Genomic DNA, 25249 nt, shown 5'->3' with positions numbered 1-25249 from the left:
AAGTTAACAGGAATGGACCTAGGTCATGTGAAAGAGCAGGGCCCAAGCTCGAGCGGGCATGGACATGAAAAGGGACAATCATAATTGAAGCGAATGTAACCTCAAAGTCCCCCAAATTAACAGTAAATTAAAGGAATTTTCCTAGTTCAAAAAGTGTCTAGTTTAATTCTCAAGCAATTTATTTGCTAATTGAAGCTCTCTCTTAAGAGAGGTGTGAAATAAATTTTGAATTTTCATTAGATAGAGGTGCGATTATAGCTAAGCTGAGACGAAGAACTTCTTTTTTTTTTTTAAACGAATAATAAGCTGGATATTAAATGAATATAAAGTTTTTTTTTCTTTTAGACCCTAAACAAGAAAACCATAACAATCCTATTATCACGTAACTAGGAGGAGGACACCCCACTGCCCCTAAAGTACATCACCTCTTAAGTTAATTAATTTTATCAAGCGCCATCTTTTCCAACACCGCCATGTAAATTTTCCTTGATCCATTATAACAAGACTTTCTTCCAACCCAATTCCTTACTAAACTCTCCAGCGACGAAATTTTGTATAAAGATGTTCTCAACTGGAATAATGAGTAACAAAATTAATATACAGCCAAGGTATCTTGTAATAAAATAAAATTATCCTTTCCTGAGCTGAGTGACTACAATTGGAGAAACAGATTTTTTAAAATTTTTATTATATATTTTTTTGGCTAATGTAAAGAATAGCGCCCGGAGGTGTGGCCTGTTTATTTTTAGGGCATGCGCAGTGCAGCACACTTACCGTTGACTTTTTAAACTACTTCCCGCCAATGTTCAAAATATTCTTTTTAAATTTCTCAACTTCCCGCTAATGTGCTGTATATAATTTTTTTGAACTTCTTACCAATTTGTATTTAGCGCGCATGCGCAGTACACTTACTGCACAGTAACTGCTTCCTTTTTCAATGTATTATCAGTTCCCGCCAGTGGCTACATGTGCTACGTTTTTAGCAATTTTTGTTACTTTGTAGGTGCCTATTTTTTGAAACTCCATTAAAATGAGTGTTTTGAATTTAGAGTTCTTCTACTTGTTAAAGCATGAATGTAATATGAGTGAGGATGGAGAAATGAAAGTTTTGCAATTTTGTATGGATGTTGCTTTAATTGGTAGAAGATATGTATGCCCGAAGTGTGGATGTGATATGAAATTGAGTAAACAAAATAGTGCAATTGATAAGTATGAATGGAGGTGCCGAGTGTATTCGACCCCTTCTCACGATCTGAGAAGAAGTGTGCGTAAGGGTTCCTGGTTTGAAAGAAGTAAGATTGCTTTGATTGATGTGCTGTTGATGACTGAGTTTTTTGTACAAAAGAGGACGCAACATGATGTTTGTTTTGAATTGAGCTTGAGTAGAGTATCTGTGTGTGACTGGCGAAGTTTTTATAGAGAGGTGTGCATGCAGATTGTGATAAATGAAAGTAGTATGCTTGGTGGCGTCGGAAAGATTGTGGAAATAGATGAAAGCAAGTTTTTTTTTTCATTCTTAAATAAATAATTCGAAGTGATTCTGATTCGCTGTTACCATATAACCCGCCAGATTTAAATGTAAATATAAAATAAAGAAATCTTTTTATATTTACATTTGAATTTGGCGGGTTATATGGTAACAGCGAATCAGAATCACTTCGAATTAGGCCACACCTCCGGGCGCTATTCTTTACATTTACCATTTTTTTTTGAAAGTGAATTAATTTACAACGAAGCGAATATCTCTTTCTACCTCATTTCTTGAATAAAATTATTTTTGGCACTTAAAATAGGGAAACCAATCATTCCGAATCTATTAATAAATAATTTTCATTAAAACAGACTTACAGAATTAGGAGAACAAAAGAGAGCTATGTATATAACATTTTAATTTCCCTGTTTCAGTTTAGCTATCCTACTACTAACATCAAGGAGAGAATTTTCCATCTAAGGTGCAGTGAAATGCTTTCACAGCAGGCGCATCAATAATCATAGAAGATAACCTTTTACATACCTCACACGCTTGTTATGAGTTTATTCTAATTACACTAACATCAAAGGTCACGCTCAGGCTGTATTACATCAAATAATATTTTAGAATGGACATTCACCAATATTTGGATATTTTCAATACAGTTTTGCAGCTTCTGCTCTCACATTTTAATTCCCAGTTTTTCACTTTTCGAAGCTAGTTTGCAGTCACAATGTTGATAAAATGAATATATCTTTAGATGTACTAATTCAAACTAAGCTCATCAACTGTAGTTAAACTTAGATATCAGCTTCTCTAATGAACTATTTAATAATCACTGTTCAGCAAAGGACAATTTTAAATTAAAATAGGCCTTTTTTTGGTGTGTTTAACTTGCAAGCTTTCAAAAAAATCACTGAGAGGTACACAGCATAACCTAGTTGTACTGAAGGTTAGAACAACAGACATAGAATTTTAAATATCATAATGATACAGAAAATGGAAGTCTTTATAAAAAGTAATATTTACAGAGTTTTTACTCATAATCATGAACAATTCATGCTAAGAAAATATAGACAAATTTTAGATTAATATGTGTAACTAAATAGCATTCAGAGAAAATTAAATACGTTTGATTGAATAATTTTCAATTTGTGAAATATTGCACAGAGAAAATAAAAACTCATTGCTTTTAATAATTCATTCATTCATTTACAAATTTTAATTAGAAAAAGATAATAATTCAAACAAATTATCAACTTCCAATGAAACTGATGATAATGTGGTACAAATACTCTTGAATCAAGGAGTGGGAAATAAAAAAAAAAATTAAAAAAAAAAAAACGAAATCTAAACAAAGTAGAGCTTTTAAGAGGTTTAATGTATTTTACAGAGTGGGCCGAAACAAAGAACTCATTAACAGATCCGCCACAATTTTTTAATTGTATTTGAAACAATTAACCCATAACTTTTAACAAAAATTCTACATCGAGGATTAAAAAACTAGATCCTTTGTTCATCTTTTAAAAAATGCAAATTTTTCTCAGAGGGGGTCATCATAATAAATACCATTCAACAAGATTTCCACAATCGGTTGTAATCCTGTAACTAATTGCGGATCTCAAATGAACCAATTAATCCATACATTCTTTTAATAAGGCTATTTAAGGTGAATACTGCTAAAATTGGACTCCGTAGAACCACCAGCTCCGTTTTGGTGTCGTTAGGTCAGATTCTACACTTTTCAAAGTATTATAATTAAAACATTTGACAAGACCAATTGATAGGTGATTGGCAATAGTGTCAATCCTGAAGGAAGGTTTCATGAAGGAAGTTAAGTTTGATTTTGGTTAAATCATTAACAAAAATGTAAAAGAGAGTTTGTAAGAGGAACTAACCTTGAGGCACACTGGTTAAGCCTGTGGTTAGATGTAGTATTTCAGATATACATTTGAAATATGAGAAAAACAGATCCATTTAATGCTAGTTAAAGTGCTTTTTTTGCTAGTTAAAAGTTTTTTCACATGTTATAAATTAGTATTTATCTGTAGGACTTTTAACTACTGGCTAATTTTTTTAATCCAAACTAAATTCATTCTTTAAAGTAAATCATATCTCATAAAAGAATTATTGTGGTGATTTTTATTCAATTAATTCTAAATTATAATGGACTTTGGGAGGTTAGAGTTTAATGTAAAAGACCATTTGGTAAGCTGCCAAACTACATCGCTTATCCCGCTTCCTTCCTTAAGAATAAATTCATTCCCAATGGTAATGGCTCCACCACCTTCCGACCACCCGATACCGGCTATCATTCCACTGTCTCCAGTTCTCATGTATACTATACCTCTTTTTATGCTTCACAGGAGCTAGTGATAAAATAAGATGAAGTAGCTGCACGTCCTTGACAAAGACATTCGACACTGACAATCACTTCTCGTCCCCATCACCTCTTCCATATTAACTTCTTGTTACATTACCAACCCTAGCGAGATGATACTAAGGCAGCTTATTGGTAACTTCTGCTGTCTTAGCCATAATTTTACACCAAGATGAATTATATCATAACTTATTCGAAAGAGAGTGTATAACTCGTTATTTCTTATCGTATCTCCTCAGCCTTATCCAGTCTTTATTCTATTAGTTTTCTTTAATAGATCCTATCTTATCCTTAATTTATCTTTTCAATTACACCGATAGACATTAGTGTATTATGAGACAGTTACTATTACTATTTATGAAGCTTTAATAAACATTTTATCATTATTTTAATTAAAAAAAATTACTATGAATGAAATGGCCAGCATAAGGGTCAGTGACAACTAATATATACTAAACAATATTAATGAAAATTTAATGCAGTAAAATTACTTAAATGATTTTGTTATACAAATTTGAATAAAACATAAGTCGAACGTTTCTAAATTATTCGTTTCCACTTAACCAAGCTTCATGAAGATTATACACATGAACATAATTCAGAATTGAAATGCTTTAGTAAGCATCTATAAAAATCTTATAACCAAAAGTACATCTATGCAGATTTTTTCAAATACGTTCTTAATGACATTCGCGACACCTGGTGTTTTGTTTCATAGTAGAATGAACGACTTGGAAAACAATTTTTTTTAGAACAAAAACAAAAATTCTCTGGTAATAAAATTTATCACTATCCTAATTCAAAACTAACTTTTTTTTTATATCTTCTTATGTATCCCAATTTTATAGTTCATTTTGTCAATGTTTTCTTTACTATAAATCTAATGATATTAGAATTTCATGGAATAATTCTGTTGTATACTTATATAGTATTCACATAACCGTAAAAACATAATAATATACCCTCTGCTGAATAAGAATATTCTACAAAATACAACCTTTATAGAGTCAACAACTTTATTATCCTTATTTACTCCCGATATATTTCCATTTCATGTATAAATATACACAGAGCTAACAACATTTCACATAATACATGTCCTGTGTAAACATTCTTTCCTACTATATAAATCAAATTGAATGTTTAATAACTTTGTGAATGCATACGAACCAATATGTCTCTCTGCTTTCAAAGGATATTCGTTAGAATTAAGAAATGAGACAAAATTTAGTTTTATTGTTTTATAAAAAGCCAAAAATATTACTTTTAAAAGAGGAACTCGGCTGATTGCAAATCTAGTTCATTCTTCAAATCATACTATAATTATCATAGTCCCAGTCTAATTCAAGTAATATTTCTAAATCTATTGATGGCTATTTAAAGAACACATTGAATAAGTCACGAAACACTAGTATTTATTTTCATCAAAAGGTGGTATTGCACGAACGCTTATCACACTTTGTGCAATATAATTGCATGTGAACAGAAATAAAATTTCAACATTACAAATATTAGTCTTATTTTGAAAAATAATAAAGCTAATCAAAGTTTCTTTTTTACTCACTGTTATTATTATTACTTTTTGACGTCTAAAGGTCCAGCAAATGTTACTTATTTATGAATAGTAGTGCTGCACGAGACCGAGACGAGGCGAGACTTTATGCAGTCTCGATCTCGGTCGCTCAAGTCTCGGTCTCGGTCTCGTCGAGATATCTCGGTCTCGGTCTCGGTTTTTTGAATTTTTGTTTAAGTATTAAAGCGGTTTGCTATTAATAATCTTTTCAAAAAATGTTATAATTTTCTAATAATTATTTATTATATACATTGGTAATGAAAATGTGTGTAAAAGAAGACAACTACTTACACTTCAATGCATCATATGTTACTATTACTGTTATATATCTTTATATAATTTCAAAAAGATGTTAAAAACGCGCCAAATGAAAGACCCAAATAACATATCTGCCTCCTATAACAAGTCGATTCGTGAAATAATAAAAAATACACCTCCCAAGAAACTTCCCGCTCCATTAGTTATGGCTGTTGGTGAAGATAAAGAATCTGATGATTCACCTTTTGACGACGACGACGACTGCATCAATATTTTTGCACCATTTGCTCAAAAATCAGCAAATATCACCGAAGCATGGAAGACAGAAATAATTAATTACACCAAATTAGACCAAGCACCAGTAGACGTTGACATTTTAGAATGGTGGAAAACACTTGAGAATTCCTTCAAAAATTTGTCTAGAATGGCGAGAGATATTTTTAGTATCTGTGCAACTTCAGTGCCATCGGAAAGATTATTTTCGCAAGCTGCGATGATAATGACCAATAGAAGATCTCTAACTTCTGACTCAGTAAAAGCTCTTTCATGTATCAATGCTTGGGCAAAGTGTATCTTAAAAACGAAAATTTGTGGCAATATTTTTTAGGTGCATAGATAGTCTTTTTTTTCAAATTCACTAATTCCAAAATTCTAAAATATAATTCAAATAATATCAAAGTTCAAAGTATTAGATTATTAATAGTGAAATTTAGTGAATTTAAGTAAAAATTATGTAATTCGAAGGGGGCCGCCACGGTAGCCGAGCGGTGCGAGACCTGCGAAGCTAATGTGTATTGTGGTACTGGGTTCGATTCCCGGTCTTAGGCCTTGGATTTTATTTAATGGTTAAAATGAGAAATTTACAGTAAAGTATGTTTGCTAGTCGCCTCCGTCCGGGACACCTACTTGGTAGTTGGACGTAAAGCCCCGTCTGAAAAAATAGGCGATTACTTTACTTTGCTTACTTTACTTATGTAATTCGAAGTCAAATAGATGTAGTAATATTGAATATATATAATAAAATCGTATCTTTTAATAATTAATTCAATACCCGTAATGATTATTTATTAATAAAGAACACAATTTTATAATTTTGTAGCTAAAAATTAATATTTGAAAAACCGAGACGAGACCGAGATTTCTCGACGAGATATATATATCATGTCTCGATCTCGGTCTCGGTCTCAGTTGCTCAAGTCTCGTCTCGGTCTCGTTTCTCGTGCAGCACTAATGAATAGTTAAATAAGGACAATGTAATCTAAAACCAATACACCAACTGGCGTCAAACTAACAAATCTATTCATCCTAAGGGTGTTAAAACAGCAGTATTCTTCATCTTCTCAGCTTCACGATATTAGAAATCAATAAAGTATACACTTAGACTTGGGGAGGTTAGAGTAAAGGAAGGTCCACATTAATGTGTGGGGTTGAAATATAAATTTATTGATGGGTTCTGATAATTTATTAATGACCATTGATCTCCTTATATAGTCAACGTGCTTCCAATCTATCAGGAAATCAATAGATTCACCGTGATCTACATTTTTACTTATAACATTCCCTGTTGCATGTTTTTTTTTAAAGAATGTGTCTATATCAGGGGCATCAATCAGAATAGAATTTTCTCTTATTTCAGTAACATAAATTCTACTACAACTACATAAATTCTGTTTGCTATTAGTTCTTAATAAAAAGCAATTAGTTTATAATTAAATAAGCAATTAATAAAATTAGCTTTTGGTATTTTCTACACTAAACAAGTAGATTAATTAATAATAGAGAAATCACCTTTACAGGACGGTTTCATTGGTGCAGGTCCTGGGTCCATTCACTAAAGAATATTTCGAACTGCCACCTCCATTTCGTCTGGTAACTTGTACAGCGCCTCTTATAAATAATTCTTTAAATGTTTCTCTAAATTGTCTCGACATACCACAATATATGGCAAAATTTATTGGATAACTGATTATAATAAAGAAATTTGTAAATAATACTAATACGTTGGCCACAGAGTAATCCAATATCTCTTTTATACTACTGGAAATAACGTGTAACACCTAGAATCAGAAAGCAAACATTAGTATTTAGGTAATTGAATTCATAAAGTAATAAACAAGAAAACAAAAATAATGAAGGAACCGTAGTGAAGATAGATAATAGAGGTATCTTCAATCACAAGAAATAAAATATGCTGAACTTTCACACCTCACTGGACATAAAAGCTTACTTAACAGGTTCATTTTTACATTGATCAACTGAAAAGTAAACCAATAATGAGCAGTAAGATATTAGATTTTTCCAACCTTGTGGATATTTAAGATTTCGCGGTAGAAAGCTTGGTGAATAATGTATGCAGCTAAGTTTTATTCTTCAAATTAGTTTCATAAGTGGAAAGAAGTAAGAATTAAGAATGAGAAACAACAAAACAAGCGGGAATTTGATTTTTATTTAAGTAGGAAAAATTGTTTCTGGCTCAAAAAACCTCCAAGTCATCTGCAAAACAATTTTCAGCAATTTTTATTTGTTTTCCAATAATTTTTAAAAGTCAAATATTTTAACAATGATGGACATCGTTAAAAAAAAAGAAGTACTGAAAGAGCATGCAACAGAAGAAGGCCAGAAAATTTAGAATTGATGAAACAAAGAAGGTTATTTTATTATTTTATTTCCACTGTAAATATTACTGACGCAAGATGTCAGGAAAAGCATTTAATGGAAAACCACTTAAGACCTTTAAATGTTGCAATTTATATAATTACAAATTCCCTTCAAAATGTAAATTTTATGTTTGAATAAATATAGAATTGCCAGAAATGTAGGTGCTTTTGGTTTATTTAAGGTTAAATTTCTTGAATATGAGTCTACTATCTAACTCAGTAAAACTTGTTTATAAAAGCAGAACATAAATAAAGTTGAACAGAAACACAATGGTTTTAAAAATCTCTAAAAAATAAAATTAAGAAAATGTTTGAAGCCATTTTGAAGAAAATTACATAAAAACAAACTTTCAAATCTAATTAATCCAATAATAATAAACTAATTAATCCAATTTGTTTAAAACTTTATCTGCATACTGTATAATAGTGCTAAGAACCAAATAAATGTTCTAAGTTAGAAGAATTATCTGTGACATAGAACCAAAGAGAGTCGATTAAACCAGATTTTTTTTTTTAATAAATCTTCCACCAAACCTTAAAGGACATTGAATTTGATTTCTTAATTTTAGTTTTCTTTTTAAAAAGTAGAGCGACGTGTCAAAAATGGTAAATGACTAGTCTGTAATAAAACAATTAAAAAATAAGACAATTAGAAAAATCTGTTTTCTCAAAACCTCTATCTATTAAAGATTATTATTAGGTAATTTTTGTTTTGTTTTTTACTTTCGCTTATCAAAGGAAAATACTAATAAAGCAACTGTAAAGACAGGCGGACCAAAGACAATACATAATACTATATCAGTGTAATTTCTCTGTTAATAAAAAAAAACTATTATCTCTTTGTATTGTTTTCGCTATAATAGGTGCTTTGAGGATAATTTGCCCGGAAGATACAGACAGAACATAATATTACTCCGTTACACCACCAACGCAATCAAGAATTCGTCTGTTCTTTCCACTGTTCGCCAATATAAAGACGAATTTTTTATCTTCCTGCTCTTCTCGGATGGTGTACGATTTATTCCATGTTTCTTTCTGTCATCTTCAAAAAGGACCTTTTTTTTTGTATTTTCATGTTATTGTGTAGTTATTTCGTTATAGTCAGCCATTGTTTTTATTTTTAATGACCTGCAGAAATATTATTATTTTATTATTCTCCTAACTTGACCCTATGTTTTTTCATTCCAGCAGGAATGGGAACAATAACAATATTCTCCTATTCACACCATAAAACAGATACACATAAAGTGTATCGATATATTTAATATGAGAACATATTTTTAACGTCCTTTCAATATCACCCTTTTCCCTTTTTATTTTTTTGTTAATAAAATATTTAATGTTTTAGAGGCCAGATTTATAAATTTTATGCCGTCTTTTTTATAGGTTACTTATTTATTTTTTATTATTTTATGGAAGAACGCTATGAGTTCATAGTTTACAAGAATAGGAAGGATAGTTATTAGGATTAATTTAATTAATTCTAGGAGCTTCTTACAGCTCACTACCCGGTGATGTACAGTGTTGTCAGTAACGAGAGAACACTGTCCGGAGGCCGGCAGTGCACCGAAAAAAGCTCCGGGCGCCAATAACCTCATATGTTGTCACGTCCTAAATCATAATTAAAAAAAATTAATAATTCTAAGAAAAGGTAACACGGCACGCGGAGAAAGGTGGTCAGCCATCGTCTAAGGGCTCTTTCTAGCTTCTATTGAATCAACAGTGGAGAAAGAAGATCTGAAAATAAACTAACAGAGGTAAATCGTGATTAACAGCTATAAAAAGCTATATAACATTAAAAATAACTTTCATAAAGGTATAAGCATAAATTAATACATTCTTTTGTCACAGGCAAACCTTTCAGGCTAAAAAACATGGGACAACTCGTTCTGATATGAAAAAATCGATTTTCTTGACAAAAAAGTTATTTGTTCCTAACAATAATATCGCAACAAAGTAAAGTACAGCCGGGTAAAAATAATTTTAAGAACAAACTGCTTCTCGAAAAAGTTATCCAATTCCGATCGAATGTTTTAAATCTAATATTCTCATGTTGTAAACAGTGTATTCACGAAAAGAAGTAAGACTTCCTACACCGTCTCTCAAATTGTACAAAAGCAATTTGTGCGGAATTCCACTTTAAAGAGTCTTCTCCTTAGATCATAGCGCTCAGTACAGAATCCAACTAGAATCCTGACAGATCTTAGCAAAAGTCTTAGCAATATCTTATTACTAACTAACTAACTAACTAATTAAGAGTTTTACATTACAAAAGCCCCCCTGAGCTCACCTAACCGGAAATCCGGATTACTGAGGAGAAACATCATTATGAAGGTATGTGAACTGTAAATTGAAGACACGTGAACACACTTAGGCCAGAAGGTACGTATCTCTCTAACTAAGGTCTTCTCTAACGCTTCATTTCTAAATACCACAATGACTTGATGACACTGTAGTAAAACTTTCTTGAAAGCAGATATTTCTTTTACACCTCTAGTAAACAGTGAGATCAAAATAATTAATAATTAACTATGCGAGCAAATAATTTTTTGTTTTTAAAGTCCAGTACCTATAATCTAAAATAAGACGAAAAATAGCATAAATCTCTAGACGACAGTAAGATAAATACGACAGCAAAGGTAATAGAAACATTTTAGTAAGAACGGCTGATGGCACAAAATATCACTCACTTCCTTACATTGATTAGAGCAGTGTTTCCCAACCTTTTTTGTGCCATGCCCCACCTTAACCTTTATAAAATTTTCATACCCCCCTATGTAACATATATAATTTTTAACATTAACAAATTGATTCGTTCACTTAAGAAACATAAATGATAGGTTCTAGGAGGAAATCACTCTGAAATAGTAAACAAAACACAGTAAGTAAAATTTCAAAACATATAATGAAAAACTGAAATTCAAATTCCAAATAATTTTAATACAGATTTTTCTATATTAATTTATTATTTTAATTTAGTGAGATCCTTGCGCTTGATGCTTGCTGCACAGAGATTTTATATAAGGTTCCAATTTGGTTAGCTGCAGTCTCAAGTCTCCACGTTGTGTTATATCCAGCCGATTTCTTTTTTTTACCAGTAAATCATTTACAGCACTAAATCCACATTCAGCTAAAAATGAAGATGGAAACGGTAGCAATAGTTTTCCTGCACATTTGGTTGAATTTAGGTATTTGATTTCTGTTTCCTCACAAAGCCATGCCATCGCTCCTTTTATATTAAATAAAGTTTAACTGACTCATCATTTTGCAATTCTGCGAGTTCTTCTTGATACTGCATATTTGATATGCAGCGATGGGCCAATTAAGTGCCAACAACTGCGCTGTTTAGCGAGTTTTTAAAACGTCCGGGGTTCCCCACGGCAGACTGCACGCTCCGCGGTGAACCCCGGACGAAGTTTACTTGACGACGCCAATCACCCAGTTGATATTTTGGTCTCGTCAAACGGAATTATACCTAATAATTATTTACCGCAATTATTTAAGAATTTGCTTTTTTTGTTAAATTTGGCACCGATATCTAGCATTGCATTTAAATGGCCCGGAGCGAAAGGGTTAAAGTCGTGTCGAGTCCATTTTCGAATTGCCCCCCCTTAACTATCAAATTGCCCCCCTGGGGGGCGTGGGCCCCACGTTGGGAAACACCGGATTAGAGTAATGTAATAAGAGATGTGCGAAGAATTACTATAACCTAGGACTCCTCCTGCTTTGCAAGATAAGGTAATGCGAACAGACTCCAGGTTAGTGGTGCCATTCCAGCTTGAGTAGACAAGGTTTGAGTAAGGAAATATTTTGCAGGGTGTTAATGGCCATAAAGTCGATGTATCAGGGGGTTCAACAAAGTATCTTTTTCCATAAACCCACAATTTTTGATAAACACGAAATTAATTTTTTTATAAAAATAAATATTATTTAAACACATCCTTTTATGTAGTAGTTCGCAATGTTGAAAAACTGCAGAAATCTTTTCCAGAACTTTCGGCACCATTTTGTGGTCAAAAAGTTACGAGAATATACAATATAAAGAAATGTTGCAGAGAAGCATAAACCACTATCATTTTTTCCATTTTGGAAAATCAAACTTCAAGCATAGTTTGCAGATGATCCTGGAGATGAGAATATTCAAGATGAGAATTCAAGCCATTTTTATGGTGGGATCATGACCCCAAGAATAAACTACGCACAATATTTCAAAAGAGCTAATATTCTGAGCTTAGTCCCTGTTTTAATGAGGGAGGATAATATTTTCTTCCCAATTGGGATCTCTAGTCTTATAAGAGAATCTATAACCATTCAAAGATAAGATTAATTTCTTTATAAAGTAATAATGCTAAAAGTAATCGCAACAATCGTCTAGAGATCTTATGCAGGAAGGTTTTTTCTACCAGAAACAGATTAGTCATGAAGTCAGAACAGAAAAACAATATTTTTAATGGGCGTTCGAGATAAGTGATAATGTTCAGGGCATAATATTCATTTTCAAACCTCCTTGACCATGAAAGGAATAAGACTGATGCTGTCAACAATACTCTGCTAGTGGAAGCTATATTTTGAAGAATTGGTAAATAGTGTAACCCATTTTTATCAAGAAAAGATAAAGTTATAGATCGGGATAAGAAAGTTAGAGAAATCATTGTGAAAGGTTTGCTATTTACTTAAGAAATCAAACAAAAAACAACAAATATTAAAAGTGAACAATAAAAACTAGGCACAACAATGTAAATAACATTACAGTTTAAAGAAGAAAGTTATTATTATAAATATATTTAAGTATTCGCACAGTTTTGCTGTTATTATTGGAGATATTCCATAACAACTTTATTTGAAAGGGCATAACACCAGAGAGATAGAGAAGTTGTTCTTTCTTTAGAGCGATGGAAAAAGGACGAAGGGAAGTTAAGTAAAATATTAGAGGAGGAAGACCTGGAGGAATGAAAGCGGATTGAACAGAGAGATAGATACTAAAGCATATCACTCAGAAAAGAGAAAACCTCTTAGATCTTTAAGAAGGCACGCGCTCTCCTATATCAATCTTTTATTTATATCGAATGTATGTGCCAGGGCTTTTTCTCCCTGTCTTTTTCCCTATCCAGTGTTTATGTTACATATACAAAGGGCGGTGTTATTCAATTGAGCGGTATATATACATATCACAAATTATGTAGTTACATTGTAACTTATATACCTATTTTATAGACATAATTTTAGCTAAACTTAACTAACCTTCTCTAGAACTACCTTCCCACAAATACCAAAACAAAACATAATTTATTGGCCAAGTTTAAGCGGTTACTATTATCGCTCTTTTGGGGAAAACTTGCAATAAATAGGTTGATGATACGGCTGGGAAGTTTTTCCGATGGTAAAAACAAAATAAAACGAGCTAACACAAAAACATAATAAATATAGAATATTTCTTTAAATTGAAGTTAGAAAAAGGTTTTCTTTTCATTTAGAATCCAGAAACCTTTTAATGCTAGGTAATCTACAGGCTGTTATTTATTTACAGTGGTTTTATGATTGCTCTCGTAAGATCTAACCGTTTAACTTCTAAATATCGTAAAACTTACTTCTGCAGCAGTGACTTGTACTTTTCATTACTTTCTAGAAGAGAGTAGGTAATCACATAAATACGTAAATATTTTCCCCAGGATTCCATTTTACTTTATTATTTTTGATCCAAATTTCACAAGTCTCTACCTTAATGAGGAGAGGCCTGCCTCTTTAAGATGTCCTACACAGCTTCCCCACATCTTCAAGTCAAGTATATTCCTCATATATAATATGATATGCTCCTACTTCTTCAGTCAGTCTTCATGAATTGATCCATTCAAGTTAGAGTGAGATAATAACTCTCCGTAAGCCATTTCCCGTTTTCATGTCTATTTTTGTAGGACGTTGACAGCTGTACCAGTCGATATTAAAACGCTGAATTACGGAATGACTTAGCCAAAATTGCTAACACAAATAAGAATCGCCAATGTTTTTTTCGCTTCTAGTCAACCTTGGGATGAGAAAAATGAAGATTAATAGTTCTATGTCAAGGCAATAGTTACGAGGTGTTGCTATTAAATAACGAGACTATTGCTATAAAACATTTTATTTTAAATTTATACACATTTAGTTATTATCACCTTCAATATACACCCCTTCCCTATCCCTACAACGCTCCATGCGAATTTACCATTGTTCGAAACAGTGCTGGAAGTCTTTTTCTGTGAGCTCCTGTATGACGCGAGCCGCTTTTTCTTTCACAGCTTCAACGGACTGAAATCGTGTTCCTTTTAATGCAGATTTGACTTTGGGGAACAGATAAAAGTCACATGAGGCCAGGCCAGGCGAATAAGGCGGATGGCCTAAAACTGGGATGTTGTACTTGGCTAGAAACGTCTTGACAGACAATGCAGTGTGAGCTGGCGCGTTGTCTTGATAGAGAACCCATGACTTGTTCTTCCACAAATCGGGTCGTTTTTTCCTTACTCTTTCACGGAGTTGGGCAAGCACCTCACGGAGTAATTTTGATTAATTATAATCGATATTTTCATCCGTTTTGGACGTGGAAGGGCGACCCGGGCGGTCATCATCTCTGACGTCTTCTCGGCCATCTTAGAAACGCTTGAACCACTCAAAAACTCGCGCACGTGATAAATGTTCATTGCCATAAACTTCTTTTAATAAAAGATAAGTTTCAGTAGCGGTTTCACCAAGTTTCATGTGAAATTTCACGACAATTCGTTGCTCTACTACATGTGTAGTATCATGTTTTCGGCAAAACGAAACTAACACCTCTTACACAAACGAAGGTTCCGGTCAGACAGATTTTCTCTTCAAGCACGTGAGACGCTGCAATCGAAAGAGAAGGCTTTACCCTGCACAGCTGTCGGTCGTTAGGATTTGACGAATGTATAGTTCTTCTGTAACAGCATCAGTCTCGTTATTTAATAGCCCACCTCGTATATCCAATCACAGTATATCCACAGGATTTTGTTGGATAATAAACCACTGGTAGAAGACAAAGTGTTGTAAGTATTTTAGGTGAATATAGCCAAAGATAGGAAATTAGTCATGACATTAGGGCTGGCCGAACCCGTTCATGCAGTCAAGAATAAGCTTCTTCAAAAGAAAAGTTCCACCCTTATGTGCGCCATGGGAAATCATCTAGAAGCATGGATGCCGATTTCGAACACAGAAATCAGATATTTTTGAAGGGTAACGGGAAAAACGAAGCATGACACAGTTCGGCATCAGATCATCCGTAAAAAGCCTTCATGATGAGATACTGCTAGGTTTGGTCAACAGATCGCAATGGCTTCGGCAGGAGCATGTCACCTATTAGGAGGTTACAACTACCCAAAGCAAGCCTTCGAAGTGTGGCCACAAGAGCAACGCTCAGGGAGTTGTTGCAAAACAACGAGGTTGGACTACAATAAACTGACATCAAGGAAAAGTTACAATTTTCTGCTTAAGCAGTTACGGCAAACGTTCTAAGTCTAGATAACTGTCGCCGCCCTAGAAAGGGTAAGTAATATATTCCCCGACTTGCTTTCACTGCATTTATTATAGTTAGAATTGATTTACTTTTTTCACGCTTTTAGTATCCTCTAATATATTGGATTGGAGAACAAAAGTCCTTCTAAAAATTGAATTTGGAACAATACGCCAGCAGTAAAGTACTATTTACAGCTAACTCGTAGGTAGTTTGAATATTGATGCATTTTTTTTACAATCTACATTATTGAATTGACTCCTATATAATTAAATCAAATAAAGTGAAATTGGTACTTTTTATTGTCTGTAAATCAAATCAATTCCAGTTCGGCAAGATAAAAATACTGTTTCACTTGACATTTAATGTGATTCCAACAAGCTGAAAGTAAAAAATCATGTCAGCTGTATTTCATTCTGAAATCCATTCATTTTTGGTTGTCTTAAATTCTATTATGTTTCTTCAATGATCTTAATTGAAATGTGACATTTTATTTGATTTCTTTAAACCTTTAATAATATTAAATTTTCCATTTTTGTTATCAAGGTATTCTTATATTAACCTATTTCCAGATCTTTGGCTAAAAAATTGTACTAAAAGACATGAAAGAATTTGTTTCTTTTTTAAAAAAAAAGTAATACTATTATTTAAGACTGTATTTTTAAAAATCATAGGTTTTTAACGTCTTGAAGAAAAAAGGACTACGAATTTCTCATTTTTCTGCTTCTTAAAGAACCATCTTCGCTGACGAATGTTCAATCTACTGCAATTCTAGGCAAGATCGGAAAAGCGCCACAACCATCCTAATTCATGACCTAAGTTACCCTAGGTGTTTTTATGAGACCAACTAGTACCATTTTGCCACAAATTTTTACGACATATCAGAAAGTAGTAAATGTACTTGATAGTTTTATTACATCTTGTATAAAAATCGCCTTAAAGTAGTAGGAGTTTTACACTAAATTTTTCGTTTTATTTTTAAATTAAAATAAAAGATTAATAAATATATATACAAATATTGAAAAACAAATTTAGAACAAGAACATAGCAGGGCAGCTCATGTAACTAGATAGTGAGTGCTAACTAGTATGAAATAAAGCCTCGTTTAATGATCTACGAGGGGGTACCCAAAAAAAACCGGAATTATTTTTTAAAAGCTATTTATTTACAAATTTTTTACAGAACAACCTTATCCCCTTCAAAATACTCTCCACTACAACTAATACATTTGTCCCACCGGTGCTTCCACTGTTCGAAACATTTTTTGTAGTCATCTTTAGAAATGGCTGACAGCTCCTTCTTCGTTTTTTTCTTGACCTCTTCAATGTTGTCAAATCGGTGACCTTTCATGCCCTTTTTCATGCGTGGAAATAAGAAAAAGTCGCACGGAGCCAGGTCAGGCGAGTAAGGTGCGTGGGGCAGCGGAACCATGCCATTTTTAGCCAAAAACTGTGAAACAGAGATGGCTGTGTGTGCAGGTGCATTGTCGTGGTGGAAGAACCAGTCTCCTGTTTGCCACAAATCGGGTCTTTTTTGGCGAACACTATTGCGCAATCTTTTCAAAACTTCCAAATACAAGGTTTGATTGACGGTCTGACCTGGGGGGAACAACTCTGAATGGACTACGCCTTTGGCATCAAAAAAGCAAATCAGCATTGTTTTGATGTTTGACTTGACTTGACGACATTTTTTTGGTCGGGGTGAAGATGACGTCTTCCATTGGCTCGACTGTTGCTTTGTTTCTGGGTCATAACCATAGCACCATGACTCATCACCAGTAATGACCTTTGACAGAAAGTCTGGATCAGTTTCAAGCTGTTGTTTCAAAGCACGACATGTTTCAACTCGATGTTCTTTTTGATTGTCAGTCAGAACTCGAGGAACAAACTTGGCAGCAACCCTTTTCATCCCCAAATCTTCCGTTAAAATTCGCTGAACCGAGCTCCAAGATAACCCACTACTCTCTGACAGTTGATCAATTGTCTGTCGACGGTCTGTGAACACCAGCTCTCGAATTTTTTCAACATTTTCGTCGATTCGGGCAGTTGATGGACGTCCAGAACGAGGTTTGTCATCAATCGACATGTCGCCATTTTTAAACCGAGTAAACCACTCGTATACTTGAGTTTTTCCCATAGCGTCATCTTTGTAAGCTGTTTTCAACATTAAAACTCTTTCAGCAGCATTTTTGCCGAGTAGAAAACAAAATTTCAGAGCTGCACGTTGTTCACTTAAACTTGCCATCATAAAAAACGAAAAAAGAACAAAACAGCGCTGGTAAAAACAATCACTGCAGATGAACAGAACAAGCCAGGCAGACAACACAGGCAGGACTGAACTGGCAAGGAATTGCGCTATACACGTCTAGCGGCAGAAATGCGTACTACATAAGCTCTATGCTCTATGGTTATTTTTGGGTACCCCCTCGTACATGAACAAACACGTGCATGTTAAAACAAAACAAACAACTTACAGATACAAATAATACTTCTGTTGTGCTAACGACTAGACGTAACTGCTACAAATGTCATGTAGCTTAATCAGCCAGCGGGATTCAAAACCATGGCAGTTAACACCCACCAAATGATAGTCCCTAACTAACGAAAGATAAATGGGATCTCTTAATGCCAACTTCAAGCAATGCATTACCTATGTATGCATTAGTTTTTTCTATTTTTTTGTTTTTTGTTGTTCACTTGTATATTTTGCAACTGTGTACAACGTACAACAAGCAAATGAGTTGAGAGAGAACAGGGAATAATGCAAATATGTATGTAAATAGCCAGTAAGTAAATATATGTATGCACCCAGAGGCACGATGAGTAGTGTGGACAGCAATCATCCATTGATGGAAGCTGTTAGGTCGCTTTAATGGTAAACTTACTTAGCAACCCACTCTAGGAGATCTAGCCATTGTGTGTTGATTTGTCAACCGAATTATGGATTTGAGTCAAAATGTATAGTGTGATTAGAAACGTAAAACGGAGTGTTAATTACTTATTGTTCTTTGGATTTTTGACTGCAAGGTTTGAGATCGGATTGTATAGCGCTGCCGTACAGCGGTATTCTGTTAAATCCACAATGGGGCTAGAAGAGCAGTACCCAGTTTTCATCTGTTCGATAGAGTCAGTTTTGAACGTTTGTCGAATGGTCATTTAAATATTTTATATCTCAAATTGAGGTCCACTCTTTTGAGCATCATCCATGCTTTTCTATCAGATTTCTCCGGTTATCATTTCTAAGAAGGCAGTTGATTTAAATAACAATATGGAAAACTAATAATTAAAAGATTATTAATTATATGGATCAAATTGTTTTGCATAACTAGAATAGGATAAATCTTAATTTCATAAAAAAATATATACTCGTATATAATAAATAAGGGAATTATAATGTACGAGTACAAAACATTGTAACCTTCATAACAGTAGAAAGGTTAAGATGAGCATGATAAGAATGCAGGGAAAAAGTGGAAAGGAAAAACCTGCAGCTAGTGTAGAGAGTTACAGAACTATCTGTTTTATTCTTTTGTGTCTGTAGGGATTGCATAACTAAGCAATAATGGTATAATAATTGAAATAAAGGTAAATAATAAATTAGAAGATATGGCCATTAGAAAGAGTTCAATAAAATGAAGCCTAGCGAATTCAAATTCAATAAAACTGAAAGAGATTATCAAGTCGCTTTCTTTACTCTTTGTTTCAAGTCTATTCAGACCAGACTATTTTAGAAATAGCTAGATCATAAACCAAAAAAATTGCCTCGCAAAGAAATCTAAACTGTTATAACCTTTTGCATTCACCAAAATAATTAATAAAACAAACAAACAAACTTACCGTAAGAACGGCCAGTGGTATTTCGGTAATCAGAAATACTGTGACTACAACGATCAACATCATTGTAGTGCAATTGGAATCTCTCAATCGTTTACATTCACTTTTTCTATTCTCTTTAAATAATTTATCTCTTTTCCTTTGAGCTCTCCTTAGAGCGCGAAATAATAGTAGATTTAGTCCAACTAATAAAATACACGGTACCATATGTACAAATATTACACGAAATGCAAAATATGTTGTAAAATAGACGGTAGGTGTCAGCCATTGTACCCAGGGAGCCATATCTACCTGAAACAATAGATAAAACCCAGTCAGATATGTGAAACATGTTTTAATTATTTATTATAAACTGATGTGAAAATAATTCTTTAGAAGATGAGACGTTTTAGGTAGAGATTAGGCCTAGAAAGGCTCCAGCATATCTCTCGTGGGCCCGGAATTTTCGGCTGCGTTCTCAGGCCTTTGAAGAAATTCTAAGTCCTGTGTTCGCAGAAGTTGAGAAATTTTGGTCTAACAATGTCTGTTAGAGCCTGGAGTTGAAGTTCATTCTAGAACCATCGTCAAAGTTACCGGCAGGCCTGCTAACTCTAGCGGATCTAAATAGAATCGATGAACAGCTGAAGGAATACTGCAGGCTTAGAAGAAAAACATGAACCAAAGTGGGCCAGGTCGAAGATGGATTGCTTAATTGAGAAAGACGCATCGTTCCAGATCCTTTACCAATGGCAAGGGCGTAGCAGAAGCGAAACTCTTCACACACAGTGTAGAAACACTTACGGTATTCAGCTATCCGGAGCCGCCTCACAGACGGCTTGAGAGTTGCTTGTAAGCATTAGGCTTGCGTAATCTAAGCCACTGGTTAACGCTGTCAAACTGAGAAGGTTTGAAACAGATCTCTGAGTGTCATGATGACTACGGGCCGTTTGGCTCAGACTCTCTTTTCTTCAATCTACTCTAAGTGACAATTTCCTAGAAAGGAAACCAACAAAAAGATACTTCATTCAGCGCTACCTCGTGCCAATTATTTGCAATGTTAATTTTACTTGAGCTATTGCAGGTACTCTGCTGCTATACGATATATTCGGTCCTAGGCGTTTCACAAAATAAACAGAAGTTCTATAAATGAATACGCTATGACAGTACTAATCAATAAAATCGGCAGCTGCATGAAAATATCTATTAAAAAAAGAAGCAGAATAATTGGAGCGCTTGAAATCAAGACAAATTTATTTTTGGACTTAGTCAAGTAATCTAGTAAATGAAAGTGTTCCACTAGCTTTATTAAACAGGCTTTAAAATAAGCGACTTTAATTTCAGTGAAAGAAGAAAATTTTAGACTAATCTCTTTGAGTTTCGAATGTTGAAGAAAATGAGATCTATATACAATATAAACATGAGCAAAATTTAGAATTCGTAGAAAGTCTTATTAGGAGAATGAGGCGAACCGAGACGGGTATTAATTAAAATTAAATATTAATCACTTACCGTATAAACTTGTTTGCTTTGTTAACTAACATTGTTGTATGGATTTAATTTGGGTTAGCTAATGTTTAATGAGGAAGGTATTTTGAATATAACATGTGCTTTTACAATTCTTTCATACTAAGAATAAAGAGTTTATGTATATTTAATTTGAACATATTTTTGGGTTGTTTAATAAAACCGGATTACAATTTGAGTTCTCTCAATAAATGTCAAACTAAATTAAATAAATGGATTTATCTTTAATAAATTAGTTGCAATCTGCCAAATAAGGCGCTTTAAATATCCTTAACAAAAACTTACAGTTTAAAATGTTAAGTATAAGGGTTGATTAAACGCCAAAAGGTACACAAATCAGCGAGTACCCAACATTTCATTAATACTTCATTAATAGTTAAGTAATTCTACTGCATTAATTTTCATTAATAAGTTATTTTTTAGAATTTATTAGATGTCACAGACCCTTATGCTGGCCATTTTCGTCTACAAAATATATGTTCAAGTAGCACTGTAGATTGACTGTAATATCTAGTTATCTATAATAATCAAACTATTAATTACAGGTTAAAAAGAAAAACGTTACAAAAAATAAAAAAAATTATGAGGCTAAAAAATTCAAAAACTTTTTTTTATAAAAAACTTACACCAATGATTTTGTTTATTTTATTTATTTATTTTTATTTTTAAATAAAAATCGTCGGTTTAAATTCATTCTTTGATTAAAGTAATTGTTATTTTATGTAGTAGTCAAACGTTTGTGATAATAGGTAATAATTATCTGGCTTTATCGCAAATAATATAGTTTTCTACAATTACATTCTCAATCAAGGTATTCATCCCACAATGTTGTATAGATGTAATATAAAGTAAATAAGATATGCATATTTTTAGGGCAGCTAATTATTCCAGTATTTTACTATAAGTAAAATTAGGGGGACTAAATTAAATTACAATTGAGAAATGAATAATTGTTGTTGAATAATCTACTTGTTATAACTGTGTGTTATTTGTGCTCACGAATATTTCGGTAAGACGAATTCAAGACAGCAGCCTACTCTAACTTTGTCTTTTTCTACTTTAACATGCATGTACATATTATGTGATTTATCATAATTATAACAAAAAAATATTATAAATGAAGTGGCCAGCATAAGGGTCTGTGACATCTAATAAATTCTAAAAAATAACTTATTAATGAAAATTAATGCAGTAGAATTACTTAACTATTAATGAAGTATTAATGAAATGTTGGGTACTCGCTGATTTGTGTACCTTTTGGCGTTTAATCAACCCTTATACTTAACATTTTAAACTGTAAGTTTTTGTTAAGGAGATTTTTGTACCTTTTGGATAGATTTTCCTTTTTGTCTATTTTACAAAGTTACATATCTTCTTTACAGATTCTTTTAAAATTTGGAATAAACAATTCTATCATTATAATCTGAGAAGGTGTTAAGTCGGAACCGTAACTACCAATGGAGAGATATTTTTAAAGAATGATTATAGTTGCGTTCCCCCAAACCATCCTCAAAAACAATTTTTTTGAAAAAGCGTTTTGAATAACATAGGAAGGTATTTGTACGTAAATAGCAAAATTAAACTGCGATTTCAGTACTTCCTTTTAAGAGGAGTAAGAAAAATAAACTACGATTGCAGTACTTCTTCCTAAAAGGCAAATAGGCAAAGATCTTTTAATCGAACGACAATTCATTGATTTAAATCGGTTCACTCATTGATAATTTAAATGATTGCAGTACTTCCTCTTAGTAGGTGCAAGAGCATCAGCAACGTAGAGCAGCTTTAACCACTTATTCGAGCTGAATTTTATCAAAATCGGACTAAGCGTTATAGAAATATTGGTAATAATAGTTTTAGAAAGGGCCTTATTTGGGTGGGGCAAACTCCCCTCCTTATGAGGCACGGCGTCGAGACTTTTAAAGTGCAAATCTGTACAAAATTTCGATTCGAATGACACTTCATTCATGAAAATCGGTTCACGTGTCGATAATTTGAAACGATTGCTGTACTTCCCCTTAAAAAGTGTAAGAGCTGATCGTGGCTTTAATGTTACGTAGGGGAGCCCTAACCCTATCACCCTACCATATTTTATCAAAATCGGGCCAAGATTTACAGAGTAATTAGTAATAATAATTTTGGAGGGGGCCTTACATAAAGGGGGCTAACTCCTCTCCCATTCGATGTACAGCGTCGAGACCCCCAAAAGGCACATCTACATAAAATTCCGAATCGAATGACACCTCATTCATGAAAATCGGTTCACGCGTTTAGGCGCTACGTTGTTTACAAAAAAGGTAACAAGAAGAAGAAGAAGAAGAACAAGAACAAGAAGAACAAGAACAAGAACATTTTTTGAAAAAGCCGTTTTTGCTCATTTTCAGCAACTTTTTTCTCGAAACCAATTAGATCTGGGTTGTTGCAAAAAAATTACAGTTATAAAGGAGGGTTTGCCCTATAATTTAAAGAAAATTTGGGAATTTTATCTTTTATAGAAAAAGAGAAAAAAATTGTCAAAGTTGGGTGTTTTTCAACGTTACGCTTTTTCGTGCAGTTTTTGATGATCAACCCTTATACAACTGTCTTACCGGACAGTTTTAATTTGATAAATATAGATTAATCTAATTTGATAGGAAAATCAATTAATTGTTGTACAGTGCCTTCAAAGGTGCCTCCTCCGGCTCGTAAGCCAGGTTAGCCAGGAGGTTATCAACGGCTCTCTGTGTCTGAGGAGGCACCTTTGAAGGCACAGTACATGCTTCACAAGTTCAGTAAAGTGCATTATTTGATAAATTAAGGAATAAGTTTGTTCCTTTACTTGAAAGATATTGATCACTTGAATACGTGGTATGAGGTTTCCAATTTTTTTGGTAATTAAACGCAACTCTCCCAAAATTACCAAATAACTATTAAACCTTCTTGTTTGTAACAGATGTAAAATTAATTTTTAGCCATTTTGTGTATGCTTGAGAACATCTAAAGCTCTTAACTTTTGATTTTTCTTACAAAAATCACTAGGAAAACTTATTTCCCGATATTAAGAAAAATACTAGCTTTACTACCTAGGCAATATTTTTAGTAGAAAGGGGATGAAAAAATACATAAAAATGACCTATCGCGTGCTCTTCTTTCTCTTTGATAACAAGTTAAAAAATTGAAATATGATTAATAAATGCCAGATTTTGAAATGGCCTAGCACCTTTAATTTTGAAGATTTCGAATTGCGGTTTCCGGTTTCTTTCATAACTTTTTATACTCTTTAAAACTGTGTACATAAAAAGGGGGTCAACTGCGAACCTTCCCTTTCGGTCGCGCGTCAGTCGCGTATGCAGGCAGGAATCTAAAATCAAATCACATATTCTGAAACTAGAGGTGACGGGCAACAAATTTTTCCTCTACCATTTTTCGCTCAGATCAACCGTTTAAGCATGAAATGCGTTTGAGCCTTCTTAAAATGAACACCCTGTATATAACTCCTTAACAAAAACTTACAGTTTAAAAAGTTAAGTATAAGGGTGATTAAACACCAAAAGGTACACAAATCAGCAAGTATCCATCATTTCATTTATACTTCATTGATATTATTTAAGTAATTTTACTTCATTAACTTTTCCTTCACATTTTTAGAATTTATTAGATGTCACAGACCCTTATGCTGGCCATTTTCATCTACAAAATATTTTTTCAAGACTGTAGACTAGATTGTAATAGTATCTATTTATCTATAATAATCAAACTATTAATTACAGGTTAAAAAGAAAAAAAGTAGCAGGCTAAAAAGTTCAAAAACTTTTCTAAAAAAATGTTTACTCCAACATACATTAATGATTTTATTTTATTCATTTTTTATTTTTATTTTTAAATAAAAATCGTCGGTTTAAGATCATTCTTCGATCAAAGTAATTGTTATTTTATGTAGGAGTCAAACGTTTGTAATAATAAGTAATAAATAATCTGGCTTTATCGCAAATAATATAGTTTTCTTCAATTACATTCTCAATCTAGGTGTTCTTCCCACAATGTTGTATATATGTAATATAAGTGGCCGACTCTAACTTTGTCTTTTTGTACTT

At 33.0% G+C, this 25249-nt stretch overlaps 1 protein-coding gene across 9 annotated transcripts in view; it reads right to left on the bottom strand.

Annotated features, from left to right (window-relative positions):
- The window catches only part of SPR (G protein-coupled sex peptide receptor), a 270016-nt gene that overhangs the window by 8636 nt on the left and 236131 nt on the right, over positions 1-25249 (bottom strand). For all 9 annotated transcript variants that reach the window (XM_074132492.1, XM_074132498.1, XM_074132493.1 and 6 more), the window contains 2 exons: positions 19680-19967; positions 7471-7739 (listed from right to left, as the gene is read on the bottom strand). In XM_074132492.1, the coding sequence (XP_073988593.1) occupies positions 7473-7739; positions 19680-19967 (555 nt within the window). In that variant the 3' untranslated portion in view covers positions 7471-7472. The remainder of the gene's footprint in view (positions 1-7470; positions 7740-19679; positions 19968-25249) is intronic.

Source organism: Rhodnius prolixus, unplaced genomic scaffold (genome assembly GCF_049639745.1).
Source record: "Rhodnius prolixus isolate KJV_2025 unplaced genomic scaffold, Rpr scaffold_4, whole genome shotgun sequence".
Taxonomy (NCBI): Eukaryota; Metazoa; Arthropoda; class Insecta; order Hemiptera; family Reduviidae; genus Rhodnius; species Rhodnius prolixus.
The sequence above is the reverse complement of the archived record's forward strand: the minus strand, read 5'-3'. Positions and strand labels throughout refer to the sequence as shown.